General features: G+C 40.8%; 1 protein-coding gene across 12 annotated transcripts in view; it reads left to right on the top strand.

Moving 5' to 3' along the window:
- Positions 1-24,565, top strand: part of map4.S (microtubule associated protein 4 S homeolog) — a 114,783-nt gene that overhangs the window by 23,459 nt on the left and 66,759 nt on the right. For all 12 annotated transcript variants that reach the window (XM_041567306.1, XM_041567305.1, XM_041567312.1 and 9 more), the window contains exons 2-4: positions 5,592-5,641; positions 16,524-16,744; positions 19,409-19,477. In XM_041567306.1, coding sequence (XP_041423240.1) covers positions 16,540-16,744; positions 19,409-19,477 — 274 coding nt within the window. In that variant the 5' untranslated portion in view covers positions 5,592-5,641; positions 16,524-16,539. The remainder of the gene's footprint in view (positions 1-5,591; positions 5,642-16,523; positions 16,745-19,408; positions 19,478-24,565) is intronic.

Raw genomic sequence — 24,565 nt, 5'->3', positions numbered from 1 at the left:
ACTACTCATGCTGCACTAAATCTCTTGAAACATGTTAGAGAGAGCCCAGAAAAAAAAAAAAAATCGGGGCCTCAAAAAATTTTTACATATTTTTTTTAAAAAAAAAAAAAAACATTGGTGGCAAGGGCCCCTTAAGTTACAAAAAAAATTGGGCCCCCCCCAATTTTTATTTTTTTTTATAAAAAAAATTGCTGCCAGGGCCCCCAATTACAAGTAAAAAAAAAAAATGAGGCCCCAAAATTTAAAAAAAAAAAAAACATTGGTGGCAGGGGCCTATAGAATATTCAAATAATACATTGGTGGCTAGGGGATTAAAAACAAAAAAACAAACAAACTGGTGTTTAGTAGAATTTAACTCAAAGCTTCAGGACTTCAACTTCACCTCCTTTTGTGACTTCGGGTCTTTTCGCCGCTTCAGGATTTCAATTTCGGCTGTTTTCGTGACTTTGGGTCTTTTTTGCCGCTTCGGGACTTCGGCTTTGGATTTTTGGCACTTCCGCATTCGGCATCCTAAGGAATGGCCGCACAGCTCGGGCGCTCGTATGGGGGGCCTGGCTCTTTAAAAAATGCAGCACTGCCGGGCCCCCCTTCAGGCCCGGGACACTTGTCCCCCCCTATGGCGGCCATGCGGGCAGATAAACTGCCAAATTGATCTAAAGGTGGCCCTGGGGCAGAACGTTTGGATTACAATGCTGCGAATGGGTGCCGATGGGTCGCAGGACCACATCAACTAGCCAATGCAGTCCTGAATCGCTGAAAAAAAAAATCAAACTTGACAGATTGATATATATATATATATATATGGACGATTTTTGGCCTGATATCGATCGTGAGGAGCCCCCCCCACACAGGCAGATAAGCTGTCGAATCGGTCTAAAGGAGCGATATCGGCAGCTTTAATCTGCCCATGTATGGCCACCTTAAAGGACCCAAATCTTAAATCTGTCTGTGAATGGCCACCTTTACTAAAGGAATTTAGTTATATCTGCCCAATCAAGGGGCTGCTTGTCATTCCATGCCTGGGCTGTGCTCATGTCATTGGTAAGATTGTAGCCTTTGGTTCAACCTGGTTTGTGGGATAAGGAGTAAAGTGGGACATTAAGGTTCCAGTTTTATAAAACAGGTAAATGCTGCTTCAGGCAGACTTTTTCTAGGCAGTGTCCTTTAACCCACTGACTGGTTACTATGATAAGTGAAGCTTAGCAACCAGATAACTGTTCCACCTCCAAAGTGGAGAGCTGCAGAATAAAAGATTCATTATTCCAGTATTGTGTTCAGGCTAAATTGTCCCCAGTAAATTGCAAACCTGACCATTGGAGAGCAAAGAAGAAGCGATGTTCTCGGGTTTTTGTACGTGGATCGCATATTTGTATGGCAGATCCCTTTTGTGGAGTGGGATGAAGTCACTGATTGTGCAATGCTGAAACTATTTGGCCAGACAAAAGCTGCCCTGAGAGCAGAGTCTTTGCTCAGCAAAGCTAAAAGTTACCGAATGTCTCAGAAGTGACTTCTCCTAGTACTATGGAAACTCTGTTTATTAAGGGCACAATAAAGGCACGGGAAAGTGCTGCAAGATTCAAAGTGGTTTAATGTTAGCCCTGGTTTTGCTTTGTGTCCGACTCCACTGAGATGTAGGTCTCATAATGAGTGGCAGATATCTGGCGTGATGGTATTTAAATAAGGAGCATCATGAACAAACTGGCAGCATTGTTTCTGCTGATATGAAAAGCTGGTGTTACTTTTATTTATAAAAATATCCTTATGTTTGCATTAGATATGCACTCAAATTTACAGGCAGCAGTACCACAAGCATTAAAAACAGTGGTCTGGTTTGTGTGATCCTTTATCTGTTTAATTCCAAAGCAGCTGAAGGGCTGAAAATTTGATTTGTTTTTATATACGCTAACCTAACTAAATATCAGTTTCTCAGGCACTAACCATGTGGAAGGTGCTTATTGTAGTCCTCCTGTAACGATGGTTTTTTTTAAAGGAGAACTAAAGCCTAACTAAAGAAGTAGCTAGAAATGTTGTACATTGTTTTGTGCTTCTGTACCAGCCCAAGGCAACCACAGCCCTTTAGCAGTAAAGATCTGTGTCTCCAAAGATGCCCCAGTAGCTCCCCATCTTCTTTTCTGCTGATTCACTGATTCACATGCTCTGTGCTGCTGTCACTTACTGAGCTTAGGGAACCACTCACAATATACAGTACACATAGAATAGAAATGTCACAATATAAGGCTGATTAGTAATTAATACACAATTACTACATGGCAGCACAGAAACCAGTGCAATTAGCATCAGAATTGAATAATCAGCAAACCTGTAGCATCAGCTTATATTACAGCCAGGGACGCTCATTTTCTGCTGGATAATTAGTGACGAGCCCTAAGCTTAGCTTCTCAACAGCCAATCAGATCCCACTGAGCATGTGAGTGTCACAGACACTTTCCAAGATGGTGACCCCCTGTGACAAGTTTGAAGTCCTGGATCATTGCTGCTATTGACAAGCTCAAACTTTAGCCTCGTGCAATAAGTTCACTATATAAAATAGGACATTTTCAGCCACATTCATTTTTAGGGTTTAGTTCTTCTTTAAGTGCTGGGCAGGGTACCAGGTTAAAATCTGTGCAATCTTTGCACTTTTATAAAAATGTTTTAAGGATTTTACATTCTGCAGTGCTGTATTCATGAGGGGTGAACAGGGGTGCAATGTACATGCTCCGCCCCTACCGATCTCCTAATTTGCATGCAATTCAGAGGCACAATTGGGTGCAAGCCTCAGCTGAGCTATATACTTACCTCCTGCCTTATGTTGCCAAGGATGTGGTTGTCTTGCCAGACCATAGAAGCAATTTACAATTTATGCATAACTTCCTATTGGTTGCCAAGGGTTACTAGACCAAGGCACAACTGTTCACTTTATTGCAGTTCTTCTATGTACCTTACCCAGAGCCTCAAAGACTTGGGAAGGATATTGGAATAACAATAACAACCCTCCACAAAGATGGTAACACTGTTGGGGGACAGTCATATATGTCATGACTGAGGCTGTTTTTCCCCATAGATCTTACAGTTGTTGGAAGGTGTGAGTGGATGTGCACTCATGTGTGTAAGTTTCCATATAAACTTACCATACTTCCCATGCTAATTTCAGCAGACCATGGATGAAACGTTGATTTTAACACCAAAATGAACATTCTTTGTCTTGCTGTTCTAGAGCATAGACTAGTCGGCTGTTTCAGCCTATTTCAGAAGTAGATGCTTTACATACACAGTTTTATTCTGATGACAGTATCCCTTTAATAAGTAATATACTCCCATTGGGTAATATAGGAGAACCGTGAAACCCATAGCCTGTGGCTTTATTTAGGGGCAGATTTACATAGGGTCGAATATCGAGGGCTAATTAACCCTCGATATTCGAATGCCGAATTGAAATCCTTCGACTTCGAATATCGGATCGAACGAATAATCGTTCGATCGATCGAAGGATTTTCCTTCGATCAGAAAATTGTTAGGAAGCCTATGGGGACCTTCCCCATAGGCTAACATTGGCCTCGGTAGGTTTTAGGTGGCAAACTAGGGGGTCAAAGTATTTTTTAAAGAGACAGTACTTCGACTATCGAATAGTCAAACGATTTTTACTTCGAATCGTTCGATTTGAAGTCGAAGTAGCCATATTCGACCATTCGAAATTCAAAGTATTTTTTCTTCTAATCCTTCACTCGAGCTAATTAAATGAGCGCCTTATTGTAGCTCTTTCCAGAGGAAACGGGGAACCTGCGTTTAGCAGAAAGGTGAAGATGTTGCAGAATTCTCTACTTGGTTTAATGTACAGTAAAGAGAGAAGATACAGATTTCTCCCCCTTAAAATAGTCAGGAGAGAATTTGCAGAATTCTCCTTGGTTTAATAAACAGTGAGGAGAAAATATGCAGAATTCTCTCACCAGTTCTGGTGCACTGCAACATACCGTATACCAAAAAGTGAGTGGAGAATTTGAAATCCCTCCAATTGGATTTGTGGCTTTGGTCAATTGCTGCAAGTTATGTACTGCTGGATTTCTGTGGCTTCCATAGCTAATTCTCTTATTTCTGTTTTGCTGGGAATGGGCTAAGTGACTGTTGGCACAAGTATTCACAGTCCCTATGAAATGAGGCAGAATGTTACATTATCAGGCTTTGCTTCCATGCACCTATACATGTTTGTGCTGTACAACTGCCAGCACAGTGTCTAGAGAGCCTGACGCACATTTGTGTGTTTTTTACTGGCTGTAGAGTGTGTACCCGGCACTGACAGTTACCAGGGGTCATTCCTGTATAGCCGGTTTGTGGGGCTGTACAGGGCAGTATAAGGCAGCCTTGGGTATTTTTATGCGTTTGCTGCTACAGAGAAGCCTCGAGTTATACAATATACAACCCTCTTCAAAAACACATTATACAACTGCAAAAAGTTTAAAGGGCAACTGTCATGAAAATTACAATTGAATATAAGCTTCATCATACTGAAACAAGAAACTAAATACAATCCATTAAATATTCTGTATAGTTTCTGAAATAATCAAGTCATCTTCACTTATCCTCTCTGTTTCTCTTCATTCTCTCTTCATGCAGCAGTTGGGTGTCAGATGAATGATCCATTATATATTATAGGGGGGCTCCTTTTGCCTAGAAGATGTATTAGAGGTCACTCTATTAAACTCACCAGACGACATGTCTCTCTACATGCAGGATTTGTGCAAAAGGCAGTTATTTTGTTTGTACTGGAATCCGTTATTTGAGTGAGCTCTAATACATCTGCTAGGAAAGGAGCCCCCCTATAAGATATATTGGATCTAACTGTCAATGAATATCTGACACCCAACTGCTTCATGAAGACAGAATGAAGAGAAACAGATGCTTTATTTCTGTATGCTAAAATTTATATTCAATTTTCACTTTCGTAAAAGTTCAGAATTCAACCCCTAGGCGCAAAAATCCCTCCCACCTTCCCCCCCCCATGGGCAAATGCCCCTAACTTGTTACTTACCCCTCCTTCTAGGTCCTCTCCAGCGGAGTTCACGGCAGCCATCTTCTCCCGAGCGCTCTTCTTCTTGTAGTCGTCTGCATTTTGTGGCGCATGCACAGTTGGAGGTCACGAAGTTTCCGGAAACTTGTGATTTTCGGGCCTACCTCCCCCCCCGGGCAAATGCCCCCTAACTTGTTACTTACCCCTCCTTCTAGGTCCTCTCCATAGGAGTTCACGGCAGCCATCTTCTCCTGAGCGCTCTTCTTCCTGTAGTCATCTGCATTTGGTGGCGCATGCGCAGTTGGAGGCATTTGCCGGTACAGAGCTACTGCGCATGCGCCACCAAATGCAGATGACTACAGGAAGAAGAGCGCTCAGGAGAAGATGGCTGCCGTGAACTCCACTGGAGAGGATCTAGAAGGAGGGGTAAGTAACAAGTTAGGGGGCATTTGCCCGGGGGGGGGGAGGAGGGAAGGGGTCCTACGCAGGGCAGGGGGAGGGATTTTTGCGCCTTGGGGGTTGAATTCTCCTTTATGGAAATTGTTCTATAAATGTCATGTCCTAATCAATTATTTTTCCTTTGCAGGTAAAACAGTTGGTAAGAGAGAACTACTCAACTGGAAATCAGTTGACAAGGTAGGGCTTTATACCATCTCAAATCTACTTATGCTCCTTTTTTTGTTGTTAATTATGTTATTGTCACACACACTACACCCGGACCTTATATAGCCTTGCTGAGTTGCACTGCCTTCAGCCCTACCAGCCAGATTAAGGCAAACCTAATATTACACGTTGCTATAGAGAAAATGTAAATATCAGTAGATGATGCTTCTCTTGTCTGAGTGGTGATAGAAATGGCACACGCCTGTCCCTCTGCACACGTGACAAATGTCATTCTTGTCACTGCTAAGAAACAACAATTGGTACAAGCCTGGTCTGATGCTTGTCTAACAGAGAATCATGGGCCCTGCTAGTTCCTGGTACTTTAAAGGGATACTGTCATTTTCAAAATGAATCAGTTAATAGTGCTGATCCAGCAGAATTCTGCACTGAAATCCATTTCTCAAAAGAGCAAACAGATTTTTTTATATTTAATTTTGAAATCTGACATGGGGCTAGACATATTGTCAATTTCCCAGCTGCCCCAAGTCATGTGACTTGTGCTCTGATAAACTTCAATCACTCTTTACTGCTGTACTGCAAGTTGGAGTGATATCACCCCCTCCCTTCCCCCCCCCCCCCAGCAGCCAAACAAAAGAACAATGGGAAGGTAACCAGATAACAGCAGCTCCCTAACACAAGATAACAACTGCCTGGTAGATCTAAGAACAACACTCAATAGTAAAATCCCATGTCCCACTGAGACACATTCAGTTACATTGAGAAGGAAAAACAGCAGCCTGCCAGAGAGCATTTCTCTCCTAAAGTGCAGGCACAAGTCACATGACCAGGGGCAGCTGGGAAATTGACAAAATGTCTAGCCCCATGTCAGATTTCAAAATTGAATATAAAAAAATCTGTTTGCTCTTTTGAGAAATGGATTTCAGTGCAGAATTCTGCTGGAGTAGCACTATTAACTGATGTGTTTTGAAAAAAACATGTTTTCCAATGACAGGATCCCTTTAAGGACCACACATGTGGTGTTTGTCGAATTGCATTGGATTTTCCAGGGAGGACACACTGCTCTGATCGTACAAAATACAATGTGAATGAAGACATAAACCACAACCCGTTTTCCCTTTTGACAACATGCTTAGGTTTAACTTTTCATGTGATTTTAAGGGACCTTAAAAATGCTTCTTAATAGCAGCAATGATCCAGGACTTCAAACTTGTCACAGGGGGTCACCATCTTGGAAAGTGTCTGTGACACTCACATGCTCAGTGGGCTCTGATTGGCTGTTGAGAAGCTAAGCTTAGGGCTCGTCACTAATTATCCAGCAGAAAATGAGCTTCCCTGGCTGTAATATAAGCTGATGCTACAGGTTTGCTGATTATTCAATTCTGATGCTAATTGCACTGGTTTCTGTGCTGCCATGTAGTAATTATGTGTATTAATTACTAATCAGCCTTATATTGTGACATTTCTATTCTATGTGTACTGTATATTGTGAGTGGCTCCCTAAGCTCAGTAAGTGACAGCAGCACAGAGCATGTGAATCAGTGAATCAGCAGAAAAGAAGATGGGGAGCTACTGGGGCATCTTTGGAGACACAGATCTTTACTGCTAAAGGGCTGTGGTTGCCTTGGGCTGGTACAGAAGCACAAAAAATCATGTACAACGTTTCAACCTACAAATTTTTTCACATAATAAAGGACGGTTTTTGTAATAAAAGACAATCCTAAGCAATGTTTCCATATATAATTATACATTTACAGTGACTTTAAAGTTATTTGTAAATGTAACTGTATCCCTTTCTGTTCACTAGTAGCAATTAAAACAACATAGTATCAGTCCATTCAGACCGGTCTGTGTGTGTGTCTGTGTCTGTGTGTGTGTGTGTGTGTGTGTGTCTGTGTTGCGCTAAATATGAAGGGAGAGTGGTTATATGTATCACCATGGCAAAATGGCTTTTGAACTTGGCTGAAGACTAAATTTGAGCCCTAGTATTTAAGGGTCCCTTAGCTCATAAGAAGGCTATTGATACATTCAAATATTGCTTTATCAGCCATTCAACCATAGTTCTAATAATATCTATGGTGACAAGTTCACGATGAATCTCACTTTACCTGAGCTTCAAATTAGGCTTGTAGTAATATCCTGGAATATCCTGCAATACTAATAATGGCACAAGCCTTCAGGCCCTGTCTTTCCAGCCACCACTCATGACTGCCTAGTCTGGGCAACACAAACTGCTGTTTGTTCTCCTCCAATTTGCTACAGGTATGGGACCTGTTATTCAGAATGCTCAGGACTTGGGGGTTTCCAGATAACGCATCCTTCCATAATTTGGATCTTCATACCTTAAGTCTACTAGATCTCATGTAAACATTAAATAAACCCAATAGACTGGTTTTGCTCCCGTGGATACGTTTTCCAGCGCTGCCAGCGGTAATTTGGTCGTTTGTATGTGAATGCTCGGCTGAGTGTTGCCGGGATCCCGCGATAGCTGCGGAGGACGTGGGAGAGTGGAAGGAGTGGGGAGAGCTCCGCCATCGACTTCTCTTTTTGTTAATAATTAAATAAACCCAATAGACTGGTTTTGCTTCTAATAAGGATTAATTATATTTAAGGTGGCCATAGACACACAGATCCGATCGTACGAATCGAGGATTCGTACGATTTTCGGATCGTGTGTGGCGTGTGCTGACATCTTTCGTCCGGTGGAGATCGGTCGTTTGGTCAGGTTTGATTTTGACCTGACCAATCCTGCCGGAGCCCACGGCACATCGTAATCGGATCGTTTGGCCATACGGCCGAACAATCAGATTACCCCTGATATAGCCATGTTTGTTAATGGCATATCGGGGAAAGATCCGCACGTTTGGCGATGTTTCCAAATGAGCGGATCTTTGTGTCTATGGCCACCATTAGTTGGGATCAAGTACAAGCTATTGTTTTATTATTACACAGAAATTTTACAGAGAAATTTTTAAAAATTTGAATTATTTGGCTAAAATGGAGTCTATGGGAGACAATCTTTCCGTTATTCAGAGCTTTTTTTTCTTTTCTAAACGGGTTTCCTAATAACGGATCCTATACCTGTATTTGAATTGGATGAGATATCACGATATCCCAAAATCCTTAGAATTCAGTTTGGGCAGCATGCATTTATTATCTGCAGTGATTGTCCTCTTTGGCCTGAAGCATTTGTTCAATTTTGCCTGCAACGTTTGATAAATGCGGTGATGCAGGTCGGCTCAATACATGCAAGTGGTCAACGATGCAAAAACTGACTACACATCCCCTCTTCCTCAGAGAGTGTTGGTGTTGCTGTATGATAAATCTGAGATTTTACTATCTAAGTATACCCATCACCTGGGGCAATTGGGTTCCCGCTGAGCTGTAATTTGTAAGGAAATTCTCAATACCACTAAGCATTAGTTGTGAGCATTGGAAATCTGCCATTATTAACAAGCGTGCTTGCATCATGTAGCTGAGAAGAGGTGTTTGGCATGCATACAAGTTGTAAATCTAGTCGAGCTCCTTCCTAATTAGCCATCCACACCGTGTCATTGAGAGAATGACGGCAGAATTTTCATCTCATGCCACTGAGCGAGGGACAGCCGTGTAATTGCGCAAAGGTAAAAATAAAAAAAAAAGAGAATTCGGAGATCCTGAGCACCCGGATTCACCCTGGGAGAGGTACACTGTGTGCCTGACCCGTCTGCAGAATGCAAGCCGTTGACTCACTGTATGGCTGCCCGCCAGTATGTGCATGACAAACCATTTTAGGAAGCCAGGCTTTCCTTTTGGGAAGGTTTGTTTCTTATTAAACAGGAAATGGGTTTGTCTTGGTCACTTAGCTGCAGAGCAAGTTCCCGTTCTGCCTTCGTTTGTTTTTGCACAGAGGGAGGTGGGAAAATATGGAAATTATCTCATCTGGCAGATTGTGTGAAACAAGTCAAATGCCACATTTATTTGATTAGCTGCCCTTGCCTTAAAGGATAAGTAAACCTTAAAAAGAAGTGAAGGTAAAATTAATGAGGGGGCTACTCTAAGCACTTTCGCAATGTAGATTCATCATTTATTCATCATCATTTATTTATTTATATAGCGCTGTCAAGATACGCAGTGCTTTATCATTTATTCCAAGATATTAAGGGATACATGTACTGTTGGCATAAATGAATACTTTTTGAGTTATTTGCCTTTTTCTTCTGATCCCTTCCAGCTTTCAAAGGGGGGTCACTGACCTCATCTAAAAACAAATGCTCTGTAAGACTACACATTTAGGGCTCTTACACATGGGCGTTTGTTTGGGACGCAGCATGTTGCATTTTACCTGCGTTCAGCGTAGACATTCGTTGCCCCATTGACAATAATTCAGTTTGTCTACTCCTGCGCTCCTCTGCTGCTCAACGGAAAAAAACGAAACGCACAATGCCGTGTGTACGAGCCCTTATTGTTATCGCTACTTTTTATTACTCGTCTTTGTATTCAGGCCCTCTCATATTCATATGCCAGTCTTATTCAAATCAGTGCAATTGTTGCAGAATAAAAACGAAATAACTCAAATATAATCAAAAATTAAAGCCAATAGCAAATTGTCTCAGAATATCACTCTCGACAACATACTAAAAGTTAATTTAAAGGTGAACAACCCCTTTAAATGTTCTTTTCATATGGCCATGTCTGTGTCTCCTGACATTAAAGGGCATTTAGATTGTGAGCTCTTATGTCCTTTTTACTTGCTGTATGTGCATGTAAGCTTCATGCTTCCTATATGTACAACGCTATTGAATATGTTGCTGCTTTATAAATTCTTCGCGCTACTATTTTAAAAAATAAAATACTTTAGAACTTTAGAAATTTACATTAAATATAATACAGGTATAAACAGTGTTCCATTATTATAGTATGTTGTAAATGAAATTGCTTCTGAAACTGGCTTCATATGCCATTGAAACTATATTTTAAGAGTCGGCTCTCGCACAGCCAAGAATTGTTTCCTTCATTGTTCTTTAACAGCCCTGTAAAAAAGAACTACAGAATAATGCAAGAAAATATGGGAAATTGAGTCCTGACTAGGGACGCACCGAATCCAGGATTCGATTTGGCCTTTTTCAGCAGTATTTGGAATCTGCCAAATCCTTGTGCCTGGCCAAATGGAATCTGAAATTAGGGGTGGGAAGGGAAATCATGTGACTTTTCACATGGAAGTACAATTTTCCCCCCACTTTTCTTTCCCAAACATCGTTTGCATATGCAAATTAGGATTCGGATTGCTATTCACCCGAATCTTTCACGAAGGATTCGGGGATTTGGCTGAATCCCAAATCATGGATTCGGTGCATCCCTACTCTTGACTGGAAGAGAGCCTACCCTTGCTACGCAGTTAGGACTAGCGGGGAAGAGAGTGTCAAAAAACTGATGTGTCTCTTTCATTACCAATTAATTAAATATTATACAAAATATAACTGTAAAAATCACTGAAATCCTTTGCTTAGATTTGTTTTGTTTTTTTTTATTATGGTAAATGCTATTATTTTTGTCTTTGTCCTGTAAAAAAAAAACCTGTCTGCTTGGCCTTTTCAACCTTATGTTCCTTAGCAATAAAGGTCTAACAATCTGTCTACAGTCTGGATGTGAGGTCACTGACCCTAGCAACTGAATGGCCTTTCTCTTGTACTTTGGAGAAAGGCAAATTCTACAAATTAGTTTTAATGTTAGTATTTAAATGTTCCTTAACAGCTACTGGTGTTTGGGTTTGATTGTGACAAGGGAATCGCCATGTTTTTAGTAGCGAGTTTCCTTCCACAAAGCAAAAAGATGCATGTAGGTTCCTGATGAGCCATGTATGTATGTATGTATGTATGTATGTGTATTTAGCAGCTCTCCCCAGCAGAATGCTTGCCCTTTTCTACTGCCAATGCCATTTGCTGCTCTAGGATGTCTTCTAGAAAGGACACAGACATACAATAGATGCTTAACTACCCTTCCCCTGATATATCTTCCTCCTTTCTGTAGCTTGTACTCCATAACATCTCTTAATTATTCTTCCCCAGCTAAGAGCCATATCAATTGTCGGGTATTTGAGGCCTACCCCTTTCTCTTATCCTGTGCTGCCATCTAATGCCTTCCATTCCCCATTCTTCCTCCAGCTACACCGTTCCCTTCCCTATTCTGTCTGTATCTGTAGAACTCATGCAGCCACATGGTGTGGGATTCTCTATTTGTTGTGTGTGGCAAACAGAATACAATACATTTACTTAAAAAGAAAGCATGTCCCTCTGTAGATCTGCTGGCACCTCCCTGCCATATTCTGAATGGTCCCAGTGGTATCTTGCAGTTGTCGGACCAAGAACATGTGCAATACAGGAGGATTTGTTTTTCTACCATTTTTGAAAATTTGTGACAATGGGCTGCCACAATTGGAACCTATCAGAAAATTGGGACACAGCCCTGGAAGTATTATATACTGTTGTTTTTTTGTTTTTTTTTTCAAAATGCATCAGTAAATAGTGCTTCCAACAGAATGCTGTACTGAAATCAATTTCTCAAAAGAGCAAACAGATTTTTTTATATTTAATTTTGAAATCTGAAATGGGGCTAGACATGTTGTCAGTTTCCCAGCTGCCCCCAGTCATGTGACTTGTGCTCTGATAAACTTCAGTCTCTCTTTACTGCTGTACTGCAAGTTGAGGTGATATACCGAACCCCCAGCAGCCAAACAGAACAAAGGGACGGTAACCAGGTAGCAGCTCCCTAACACAAGATAACAGCTGCCTGGTAGATCTAAGAACAACACTCAATAGTAAAATCCAGGTCCCACTGAGATGCATTCAGTTACATTGAGTAGGAGAAACAACAGCCTGCCAGAAAGCAGTTCCATCCTAAAGTGCTGGCTCTTTCTGAAATCACATGACCAGGCAAAATGAGCTGAGATGCACCTACACACCAATATTACAACTAAATACACTTGTTGGTTCAGGAATGACATTTTATATTGTACAGTGAATTATTTGCAGTGTAAACTGTGTCATTTAGAAATAAAAACGACACCATAAAAATCATGACAGAATCCCTTTAAGGTTACTGATTATAATCATTGGGTTGGCAAGTTGGCATTAGCCAGTGACTTTCCCTTTTCTTCACACGTAAAGTAAATGTAATTAGTAGTTTATTATAAACTATAGAGGAAGCAGACCCCTGGGGTTCAGACCGTTGGGTGGGCTCCTTCTATAACTCTGATCCCCAACCTGTGGCTCACAAACAACATGTTGCTTATGAAACCTTTGATGTTGCTCTCAGTGGCCTCAAAGCAGGTGTTTATATTTTAATTTCTGAATTGGAGGCCAGTTTTGGAGCCATAAAATAAAAACACATTTTATCCATTGCCTGCTGGCATGGCCTTGCAGCACATAATAAGCAACACATGATTCCCATAGACTTTAACTGAACTCGGAGATGCAGAATCTGGTGTCATTTAATGTGGTGCTGTAGGTTCTATGTTATAGGTGGGCAAAGGGGTCACATTTCTTAAGTCACATGACCATAGCCAGCCTTAAACTCTAAATATTTTATCTCCTGCCACTGATTAATCCATGGGAATGTGCACATCACACTTTCTGAAAGTACATCTTTGCTTCCCGAGCTCTCTGCCTTTCAGTAATCCCATCTAAAAGGATTAAGGGCAAGTTATTTCAGTAGGATTTATTCCGATTTTAGCGGAGAATGAATGATGGCTGCTGATGCATCTTCCCACATGCAATATTAGTCTTTTACTGATTTATGTTGAGCTGCCTGGTGCTGCTCTAGGCAGAATATTTGCTTTTGGGGAAGTCAAGTATATTGTTCTTAAAGGGATACTGTCATGGGAAAAAAGATTTTTTTCAAAAAGAATCAGTTAATAGTGCTGCTCCAGCAGAATTCTGCACTGAAATCCATTTCTCAAAAGAGCAGTTTTTTTATATATATAATGTTGAAATCTGACATGGGGCTAGACATATTGTCAATTTCCCAGCTGCCCCAGTCATGTGACTTGTGCTCTAATAACCTTCAATCACTATTTACTGCTGTACTGCAAGTTGGAGTAATATCACCCTCCTCCCTTTCCCCCCCCCCAGCAGCCAAACAAAAGAACAATGGGAAGGTAACCAGATAGCAGCTCCCTAACACAAGATAACAGCTGCCTGGTAGATCTAAGAACAACACTCAGTAGTAAAAACCCATGTCCCACTGAGACACATTCAGTTACATTGAGAAGGAAAAACAGCAGCCTGCCAGAAAGCATTGCAGGCACAAGTCACATGACTGGGGGCAGCTGGGAAATTGACAAAATGTCTAGCCCCATGTCAGATTTCAAAATTGAATTTAAAAAAAATCTGTTTGCTCTTTTGAGAAATGGATTTCAGTGCAGAATTCTGCTGGAGCAGCACTATTAACTGATTCATTTTGAAAAAAATCTTTTTTCCCATGACAGTATCCCTTTAAGCAAGGGAAGAGCGCTTCTAGAAAAGATTATTGAGCCTTGTGCTGTTTTTGTGTTTGTTTGCTGTCAATGCATTTTCTCAATGATCTTGCTTGCTTAAAAAGTCAGGTAATGGCACACATGTATTGGTTAATTTCTATGAGTTTAGGCTCTGGCTCTTGGCTTCTCTGCTGCTCAAGACTTCACTGAACTCTTAAAATTACATCATTTTTATTATAATCTAGACCAGTGATCTCCAACCAGTAGCTCGTGAGCAACATGTTGCTCCTCAACCCCTTGGATGTTGCTCTCAGTGGCCTCAAAGCAGGAGCTTATTTTTGAACTCCAGGCTTTGAGGCAAGTTTTGGTTGTATAAAAAAACAGATGTACTGCCAAATAGAGCCTCAATGTAGGTTGTCCACATAGGGACTACTAAATGGCCAATCACAGCCCTTATTTGGGACCACAGGAACATTTTTCATGCTTGTGTTGCTCCCCAACACCTTTAACTTCTGAATGTTGCTCACAGTTCTAAAGGTTGGGGATCCCTGATCTAGACCATAAACATAAAGAATAGTGAACTGGCCTATTCTACGTATATAGATTTATGCAATGAGAAGCAATGTTCTGCCAGTCGAAGCTTTGCCCTCTTGTTGACCAAAGGAAAGCTAGCAGCCCAGGAGCAAGGAGTAGAGCTAATCGTAGCTCTGTATTTGGGTACGTATTGGGCAGGTCTGGATTGGGATTCATAATAGGCCCTGGCATTTTAACTACTCAGAGGTCCCATACAGCCCCCCCTACCAGTCCAATAGCGACTGTCTATGGCATCTCACAGCAGCCCCATAACCCACAGGTTTCCAGTCCGGGCCTGATACTAGGACATTAATAAAATCACTTTTGTCAAACTGACATAGCTTCAAGGGAACAAAGTTGAATCTGGCAGTATAGACGCAAAGTTGCTCATATTGGGCTGAATCTAAAAGGAATCACTGACCATGACATGGTGACTGGTTAGTTATTTAGATTTAGATGTTCTGTCCCGTTCATTGTGGTTTGGAAACATATTGGGTGACCGAGATCCTGCTGTGTGTGTGTTAGCTTACCCATCATGGTTCACCGTATCCTCAATATTTAGTATATTATAAAATGTCCTGTTTTAGCAGCTTTTTAATCGTTTTAAAAAAAGTTGTCACTTTCTTTTGGGGTTAGCGACCTTGGCAGACAAAAATGCATTGCTCTGTTAGGCTTCAATTGTATTGTTCCTTTATATTACGCATCTTTCTATACAGGCCTCTCCTATTCATATTCTAGTCTCTTATTCAAACCACTACCTGATTACTAGGGTATATCCCTAAACTGATGAATGTTGATGACTTCTAGGGTAAAATGTGCTTGTCAGACACTCCGCAAACATCAGCATTTTAGCGTAATTATTCTAAGTTTACTTTTGTTCGCTGTATAGGGAACGCTAACTCCAAAACAACACATTTCATTTGCACAATGAAAGAATATAACATTCTACATACATTTCCAATATACATTCATTAAATATCACTGGTTTATAACTTGTTTGTAAATATAATTCAAATTTAAAGCTGTATCTGTCAGACATTCACTGGTTTCAAAAGACAGCTAGCAGTGCAGGAAAAGTTTTTTTTTTTTTTTTTTTTGTAAATGTAAACTCTACATGTCCCTTTCTGTTTTCTGCACTGGTTGTTCTGACTTTTGATAAAATGTAGCAGGTCAGCCGTGCATTCTTCTCAGGACTGGTTATCAGTTGGCTTCTGCTACATTTTATTGAAAGGCAGAACCACCAGTGCAGAGGCTAGAAAGAGACATACAGTAATTACATTTACAAATAACAAACTTTCACTGGTTTTAAAACTATTTATTTAAAGCAAACCCATCATGGAAAAACGTCGGTGCAGGCTGATAGAGCCCACAATCCAGTAGGGGGAAATAATTCTATTTTGTGAACAAAGCAGGCCCACTTTGCTCATTATGCAGACGCGTGTGTTGTAGGAACAGGTGACGTCACAGCTCCTCTTATGTCACCTGCATAATAAGTAAGCCGGGACATTCGATTATTATGTGCAAATGAAGACTCACCATGGCTACCCAAGGGGGGGAACAGTGTTTGGATAATTACATAGCAAGCCAGGTGCTGATAATGGAGACTTATAATATGTCACTGTATGTTCTTATGATGTAGACAACGTCCTTTTTACTACCATTGTAATGCCATTGATTACATTCCTCTGTTTCATCCCTGTATATTCAGGAAAGAGCCCAGATGTAAGCCTTGTGTGTATTGTCCATACCACATTGCACATTGTGTGTATAGTTGTTATAGTTAAGGGTTAGCATGCACAAATGTGTGTCTCGTTATTTGTTGTCTTCTGTCCAGTTGCACTTAGTTTTCTTTGTACCTCTCTCTCTCTCCAGGTTGCAGGCCTAAAGAATGGCGGACCTTGGACATAACTTCAGCCTTCAGGATGCCCTGACAGATGGGCCAGCTGAGACGGAACCAGAAGTCAAGCAGGATTTTATAACCTCGTTGGAGAATGAGAAATTTGAAGATGAAGTCGGCGAAACATGCGACAAGTCCAACTATGTTCCCCTGTTGGACGATGATGACATAAAGGAACCAAAGAACAAATTGGAACGTGAGTTTCTAATGGGGTGAAATGAATTATGTGCAATTGTGTAACAGAAAATACATTTGCACTGTATAAGATGTAAACATTCACTTAGTCATACTCCAGTGTTGCTGTACAGATTGAAGCAGTCCAAGCTGTTTGCATGGAGCTTCATTGTGCAGCTCTGTGGTACATCTAAGCTGCTGGTGAGTTAAAGGATAAGTAAACCTTAAAAAGAATATACAATTGATGAAGTTGCTATTCTAAGCACTTTAGCAATGTACATTCATTTTTTTTTAATTCCAAGATATTAAAAGATACATGTACTGTTAATATAAATGTATTTTGTTACAACAGCGCCACCTGACCAGCAAGTAGTCAAGGAGGTTGTCAGGAGAAAGAAAGACGCTGCTCTGATTTTCTTTTGCTTATGAAAAAGAAATAGCAACCTTTCTCACATCTTTCCTAAGCAGAAGAACATCAGCCTCTTTCTTTCTCCTGACAACTTCCTTGACTACTTGCTGGTCAGACTGGTGGGAAACTGACCAGCAGGTGGCGCTGTTGCTACAAAAGTCATTCATATTAACAGTACATGTACCAGTTTGATTTATATATACACACACACACACACATATATATTATAACATTACACAAGCCTGGGTAATTGGGATAACACTTCTTTATTTCTTTGGTTTAAATCAATTTGGTTATACTGACAAAGTCAGATGCTTGTTGTAATCCCTAGGGACAACCCGTTCCTTGCCAGTCAATCATATTCCATTTCCTAAATAGTACATGTATCCCTTAATAGCTCGGAATTAAAAAAATAAATAAAATGAATGTAACATAGTAACATAGTAACATAGTAAGTAAGGTTGAAAAAAGACACATGTCCATCGAGTTCAACCTTTTAAAGGAGACATTGCAAAAGTGCTTAGAATAGCACTCTCATCAGTTTTTCATTCACTTATTTAAAGGTTTACTTATCCTTTAAAAGCTACAGATGCCACGGATAATACGTCTTTTTTAAATTTTTTTTATAGTCTGTGAGTTTCTTATTGGATGGACTAATACAATAATACCATTGTTATCAAAGCTTCCAATAAACCTGAATAAGCATAGAGAACTATTGTGTTGCTTTGTCTGCTACTTGCTATTTTGCATACATTGATGATTAACAGCTGGGAAGCATTGCTGATGTAGTGCAGTGAATGTTGTGCAAATATTCCTCTGCCATCTTTTAAAGGAGAAATCAACCTGTTCTGAAAAAAACCTGTACACCCTCCACCCCCCCAGGCTAACTACTCCCCCCCCCCCCCGGGGAGATGCCCCATACTCCATACTTACCCCTCGCCGCAGATTCTTCCAGCGAAGGTCCACGCTTCCATCATCTTCGTCCTCTGTAAGCTGACTGGGAGATCAGTATTTCTGAACATTCGCAGTTGGAGCAGAAGATGGAAGTGTAGAACTTCGCTTCAAGAATCTGCGGCGAGGGGTAAGTATGGAGTATGGGGCATCTCCGGGGGGGGGGGGGTAGTTGGCCAGGAGGGAGGGGGGTCTACCTGGGTTTGGGGGGTACGGGTTTTTTTTTTTTAGAACAGGTTGATTTCTCCTTTAAATATTAGCATAGGAAAAAAGTAAAATGGCGTTTTCATAGTTCATTTCAAGTAGCGATGCACTGAACCCAGGATTCGGTTCGGGATTTGGCCTTTTTTGGTAGGATTTGGAATCGGCCGAATCCTTCTAGCCGAACTGAATCCGAATAATCTGCATATGCAAATTAGGGACAGGGAGGGAAATCACGTGACTTTTTGTCACAAAACAAAGTAAAAAACGGTTTCCCCTTCCCACCCCTAATTTGCATATGCAAATTATGATACAGATTCAGTTCGGTATTCGGCCGAATCTTTCACGAAGGATTCGGGGTTTTGTGAATGGATTCGGTGCATCCCTAATTTTAAGGTGTGTCTGATATGCTCAAGTATAAACCAGCATAGGGAAAGCTGTTCCCCCCCCCAGCAAAGGCAAAATGCATTGGATGACTGCAATCAAATGTTGTTACTTTTCATATTAATTACTCGTTTTCAACCTGAAGCTGCTTTTCTCTGCAGTAGCAACCAAACTTGTTTGCAACCATTGACAGCAGAGCCCCTAGTGGCTGTTAGCTGGAACTGCTGTTGTCCATAATACATGTTCATTCATTCAGTTGTAGGTCTTTTCTAAGGGCTTGTTTGTGTGATGGAGGATTATTGTATGTTCCCCATCAATTATGTCCCTTATTTCCTTTTAAAGGCTTTGTCACTGTGCCTGATATCCAATCATAGCTAGGTCAAGGCTAAGAACAAGCAACACAAGCATCTCACTTGGCTTGCTCAAAGCATTTGCAAAGAGCTACCATATAACTCTGCCAGTGCATGTATTCTTAACTAAGTCCAATTCAGCAGGAACCGCTCATAGTGTAAGCAATCACTGGTGATCCTTTGTAGTACATGCAATGATCACTTTCTCATTATTATTTTTGCTGGTACACTATCTCTAGTAATAATAATAATAATAATAATAATAAATATTTTAGTACACATAATGAGAACTGGGTTGGAATTTGATCTCTCTGTATACTGGAGCAGATTGTTGTTTTCTTGAACTCCATGTTATCACATACGTACCCGTAACAAAAACCTGTTGTTGCAGATTCTGCCGCACCTCATGAGTCCATTATGGAGAATGGGGAGCACAACCTTGGAGAAAATGAAGTCACAGGTGAGATGAGTTTTTTCCCTCTTCGTACATTTTCGAAAAAAGTTATATTTATTTTTTGTTTCTCTGAGTGCTTTGAAAATATTGAAAAATATGTTGTTATACAAACTGCTATCTCTGGTTGTTTCCTGAGCTGATAAGGCAAGGTGTGGATGCACTGGTTTACCCAACTATTGACTATTCCAATTTTCCTTATTTTTATATGGTACGGTTATTTTTCCAGTCTTTCCTGTAACTCATGTGAAGGTGCAGCCAGTTTTGAGTCTTTATTTACTATGTTGTTTTCTGGCCATTTCATTATCGCTCTTCATAGTTCTCATGAAGTCTTATCCTCTCAGAAGGACCCAGCACAGGGCTTGGAAAGACAAATATTTCAAGTCTATTAACTGCCTGTACAAAGTGGAACTGTAAAAGTATCCAGGCACAGTGTTTTTTTTTCTACAGCCTGTATAGAGATAAAATTATACTCTACCAGCATAATTTATTTCCCTGCACTAAGCATAGTGTTGTATTGGAAAGACCTCCTACAGTTATGTTATACAGCAAGATACCATAAAAAGTATAGGTATTCCCACTTTCTAAGCACAGTTTAGCAGGAACACCCCCTCTAAGTCTGCTCATAGTCTGTACTGAGAGATCCCATAAAACTATGGCAGCATAGGTATTCCCCTGTACTAAGCACAATTCAGCAGGAACAGTCCCTAAGTTTGCTCATAGTCTGTACAGAGAGATCCCATAAAACTATGGCAGCATAGGAATTCCCTGTACTAAGCACAATTCAGCAGGAACAGTCCCTAAGTTTGCTCATAGTCTGTACAGAGAGATCCCATAAAACTATGACAGCATAGGTATTCCCTGTACTAAGCACAATTCAGCAGGAACAGTCCCTAAGTTTGCTCATAGTCTGTACAGAGAGATCCCATAAAACTATGGCAGCATAGGTATTCCCTGTACTAAGCACAATTCAGCAGGAACAGTCCCCTAAGTTTGCTCATAGTCTGTACAGAGAGATCCCATAAAACTATGGCAGCATAGGTATTCCCTGTACTAAGCACAATTCAGCAGGAACAGTCCCTAAGTTTGCTCATAGTCTGTACAGAGAGATCCCATAAAACTATGGCAGCATAGGTATTCCCTGTACTAATGATGGTTTAGGAGAATATAGTGGCAAATTAAACAAAGCCTCTTTTTATGTGCCAGGAACGGTTATTCAAGTCTGGAGATTTAGTATGGATACCTGGATTAAAATGAAAAAGCAAGGTCTTCTTCAATTTTAGATGCCAGCTGTTATTAGTTTAGCACACTGCAAAGTTGAATGATATCATTAATGATTCATAGCATATTTCACAAATCAGTTTTGCACCTCTTCTTTAATTCCTGTCTGCTGGCAAGACTTATGTAGGCCTGGGACCCCTGGGAAACAAAGAGGGAAATGACTTTGCCAAGGGCATTGCTAAGATGTGTCAATCTTATATGGTGTTTTCCAAGTACTTTACGTTAGATGCAGCTTGTATTTGTGCTTTAATATTGCATGACATTCAACAGAAAACTGAAAGGTGGTGAGATTTTGTGCTGGCTTTGGCTTCTTAGGAATTTGCTGACCCTTTTAACTACAAAAATCTTATGTGTGACCATGAAGAGCAAAACAGGAGCAGCAGAAATGTATGTTTCTTCTAGGGAAAAATATGTCTGCACCAATGTAAATATTGAGAATGTTTAATTATTGGCAATTGCAGTGAGTGTCACTCGGCATTTACACAGGTATTTCCTACCTGGCTTCTGGTTCATCCATCATGGACCCCAGGATAAGGTGACAGACAGGTTTTATTGTGTCAAATCACTGTGTTAACAAATATCTTACATTCATTTTTCTTTAACAGGAATATTATTCTTTCCTGCTGGGGGCACCCAAACATTTCATTTGAGAATTTGTATAGTTCCCATGTGTCCAACTGTGATCAGGGCATTAATATGCATTGGAGGGGGAGTGAGAAATGTTAGTACAGTTAACAAATGTTTTATTCATATTTCAATATTCTTGTTTAAGCGGTCAATATAACTACAGGTAAACTTCATATGATGGGTGATGCCCTCTCCACCAAGCCTGCACAGATATACTGTGTACTGAATTAATTCTCCCTATACTCATTCCTTCTATCTGCTGATTGTTAGTTTGGTTTCCATAGCTCTATCATAGTAAATTAGGTTGGCACACATGGTTTTACAAACACTATTGTCTCTATAACAAATGTTTGCTTGTCCCCATGTTGCCTGTTATTGCTATTTTACCCCCGTGTCCCTCCACTGAAATAAAAGCCGACAAATTAAATTGACCCTTTAGCTGGTCAGAACTAAATCTGGAAAGATAAGGCTCCTACGCCTCCCATAAAGTTTTATATAAAGTTTTATTTAAAATTTTCATTGGTGCATTTTATTTATCTCTCTTTCTGTTATATATACATAGGAGTGTGTTTGGGGGAATCCAGTGTTTGGAAGGAGTATGTGATCCATGTAACTGGTTTCTATTTTCTTTAGGGCAGAGACACACGCGGCAATTCTGGGAGATTAGTCGCCCGGCGACAAATCTCCTCTTCCTCGGGGCGACTAATCTCCCGAACTGCCTTCCCGGCGGCTAGAATGAAAATCGCAGATGGGACGGCACTCGCAGCGATTCGTTTTCTGAAGTCGCCCGAAGTTGCCTCATGAGAAAACTGAGTGTCTTCGGAAAATGAAGCGATCCGATTGACGTCCGACTGGAGATTTTCATTCTAGCCGGTGGGGAGGCAGTTCAGTGAGATTAGTTGCCCCGAAGAGATTTGTCGCCTGGCGACTATTCTCCCCGAACCCGAGTGTGTGTCTCTGCCCTTAATCTTGTGAGTTTATACTTGGTTTATCCTGGGCTCCAAGGAAATGTTCACCCACTATTTATAATAAACTGGGCAAATGCTGATTGCAAATATACCATAAGTGAGTGTAAAATTCAAACCTATCGGGAGCCATTTGTAATGTAACATTGAGATTCCTCTGTTTGAGCCTTTAGTTCCTTAGTAACATTACTGGGCATGACATGAATGTGTGCATACTACAAGGATGTAAATGCAGCAGAAATGTGTGTTTGGAATTATATAAGCCATGGTTCCCAGGAGCCCCTCGCTCTCCTTCTGTTTGGCCGTGTAGTTATCCAGTTGCCACCTGCTCTCTCTCCCATGCGTTTCTTGGCGTCACACTTCCCATTAGTAATATGCCCCTGGGGAAGTCAAATGGTAGGGCTGTTGTTGCAATATACCAAGTACAATTTTGTCTTGCATAAGCTAGCCATACACGCAGAGATCCTCTTGTTTGGGTAAGGTCGCCAAGCCAGCGGATCTCTCCCATATGCCAATTTTGAGGTTGGAGATATCGGATGATCCTATTGTGAGCTCTAGGGCTGAACGATCATATCTCAAAGCAGGAAATACAGGCGGTGGGATCGAGGACTAATCAACAAACTGATGCGGTCTCGATCCAACGGAATTTTTAAATCTTTCTGATTTTTGGCCAAATATTCATCAGGGAAGCCAGGTAGGAGGGCCCCATACAAAATGGCAGTCGCTAGGGAAAATTTGCCAAAACGACGCTTCACACTGACATTACAAATTTACTAAAGGGTACTCTGCAGCTTCATCAAAAGTGCAAATTTTCCACTGAGTTACCCTTTTAGCCAGAGTTTCCTTTGCCAGCTTAGACCTGGGGATCTGAAGCTACATCCTCCTCAATCTTATGTCCGTGACATCTTTATGTTTAAAAGCTGCAACTATTAAATATATTTTTTTTTAAAAGTTTTGCTACGCAGAAAGTAACGCTAGCGAAAGTTCGCTATGAAATGCTTTTGTCTGCCAAGACATAACTTTGCATTTTGACGAATAAGCGTATGGCTGCGATTTTAGCGGCTCACCAAGTTCTGCAAAGTGTGGCGGAGCCTTCGGAGGCGAATATTTAGTAAATTTCAGTCTGGGTCTGTCGGCAGCTAATATCGGCCTGCACTCTCCTGCATAAATCATTGCATAATTGGGAGTCCATACATCTGATTTCCATATATCTTTCACCACAGACAGAGGGATATGCCCCGGTTCCAAAGGCAGCCAATAAGGAAATACGTTTTTATATCAAGATATATATCCCAAGGCTTGTATTTAGTAAAAATTATTTATTTATTAAAGTTCATATTTAAAAATTAGATACATACTGACCCCACATGGCCCACCTTACGCGTTTTGTACCCTCCGGTACTTAGTCATAGGTGTCTCTGAAAAGTAATCTGGGTTTTTGGGCATGTATAGGTAAGATCACAGGAAGCCCTTTCTTCTGAAGCACCTTATTATCTAACTTTCTCTTTCAACAAACTTAGACAACTGTCCTTCAACTGCTTTGTGTGAAACTGATATAGTGACTGTTTTACTAACCACTTGTGCTTCTGCTTCTCTTCCTTCCCTTTCTGACTTTCCCTCATCTGCCTTCCCTCCCTTCCCTTTCTTTTTTCCACTCCCTCTAGAAACCTAGAATCTTTCTCCTCACACTGGAACACTCAAACTTTGCTTTATCTTCCAACACGTCCAGCACTTGGACATTAGTGGATAGAAGAAGTAACGGCTAGCTCTGCTGATGGCTTCTCCACCGCCTTCCTCTTCCTCACTGTCCGTGCTCTGCAGTGTTTGCTGAAACCCTCTGTGTAAGCACAAATCCTAAAATGTGCCAGTTTCCCGTCCTCTATCATCTTCTGCCATTAAATGCTCGGCTTCATATATTGCATTGGTTCATTTATTTGATTATAAAATACCCACTCAATGAAAGATTGGAGATGTAATAGTAAATTCATTGTGCATTTGTGAGAGATGGCTCTACCATGGGCTGCATTATGCTCCCTCCTATGTTCCTCGATGAAGAACATTCCTGACCTGCTGCCGCCTTTCCTACACTTAGATCCAGTGTCTACAGACAGATATTTGGGAATTTTCATTAGAAACTCCCATCTTTACCAGCTGACTGAAGGAGGTGCCAGGTTTATTGGTGCCCTCTAACGTACTAACACTCTACTGCTATTACAACATTAAT

Source organism: Xenopus laevis, chromosome 6S (assembly GCF_017654675.1).
Source record: "Xenopus laevis strain J_2021 chromosome 6S, Xenopus_laevis_v10.1, whole genome shotgun sequence".
NCBI lineage: Eukaryota > Metazoa > Chordata > Amphibia > Anura > Pipidae > Xenopus > Xenopus laevis.
This window is presented reverse-complemented; position numbering and strand designations above follow the sequence as displayed.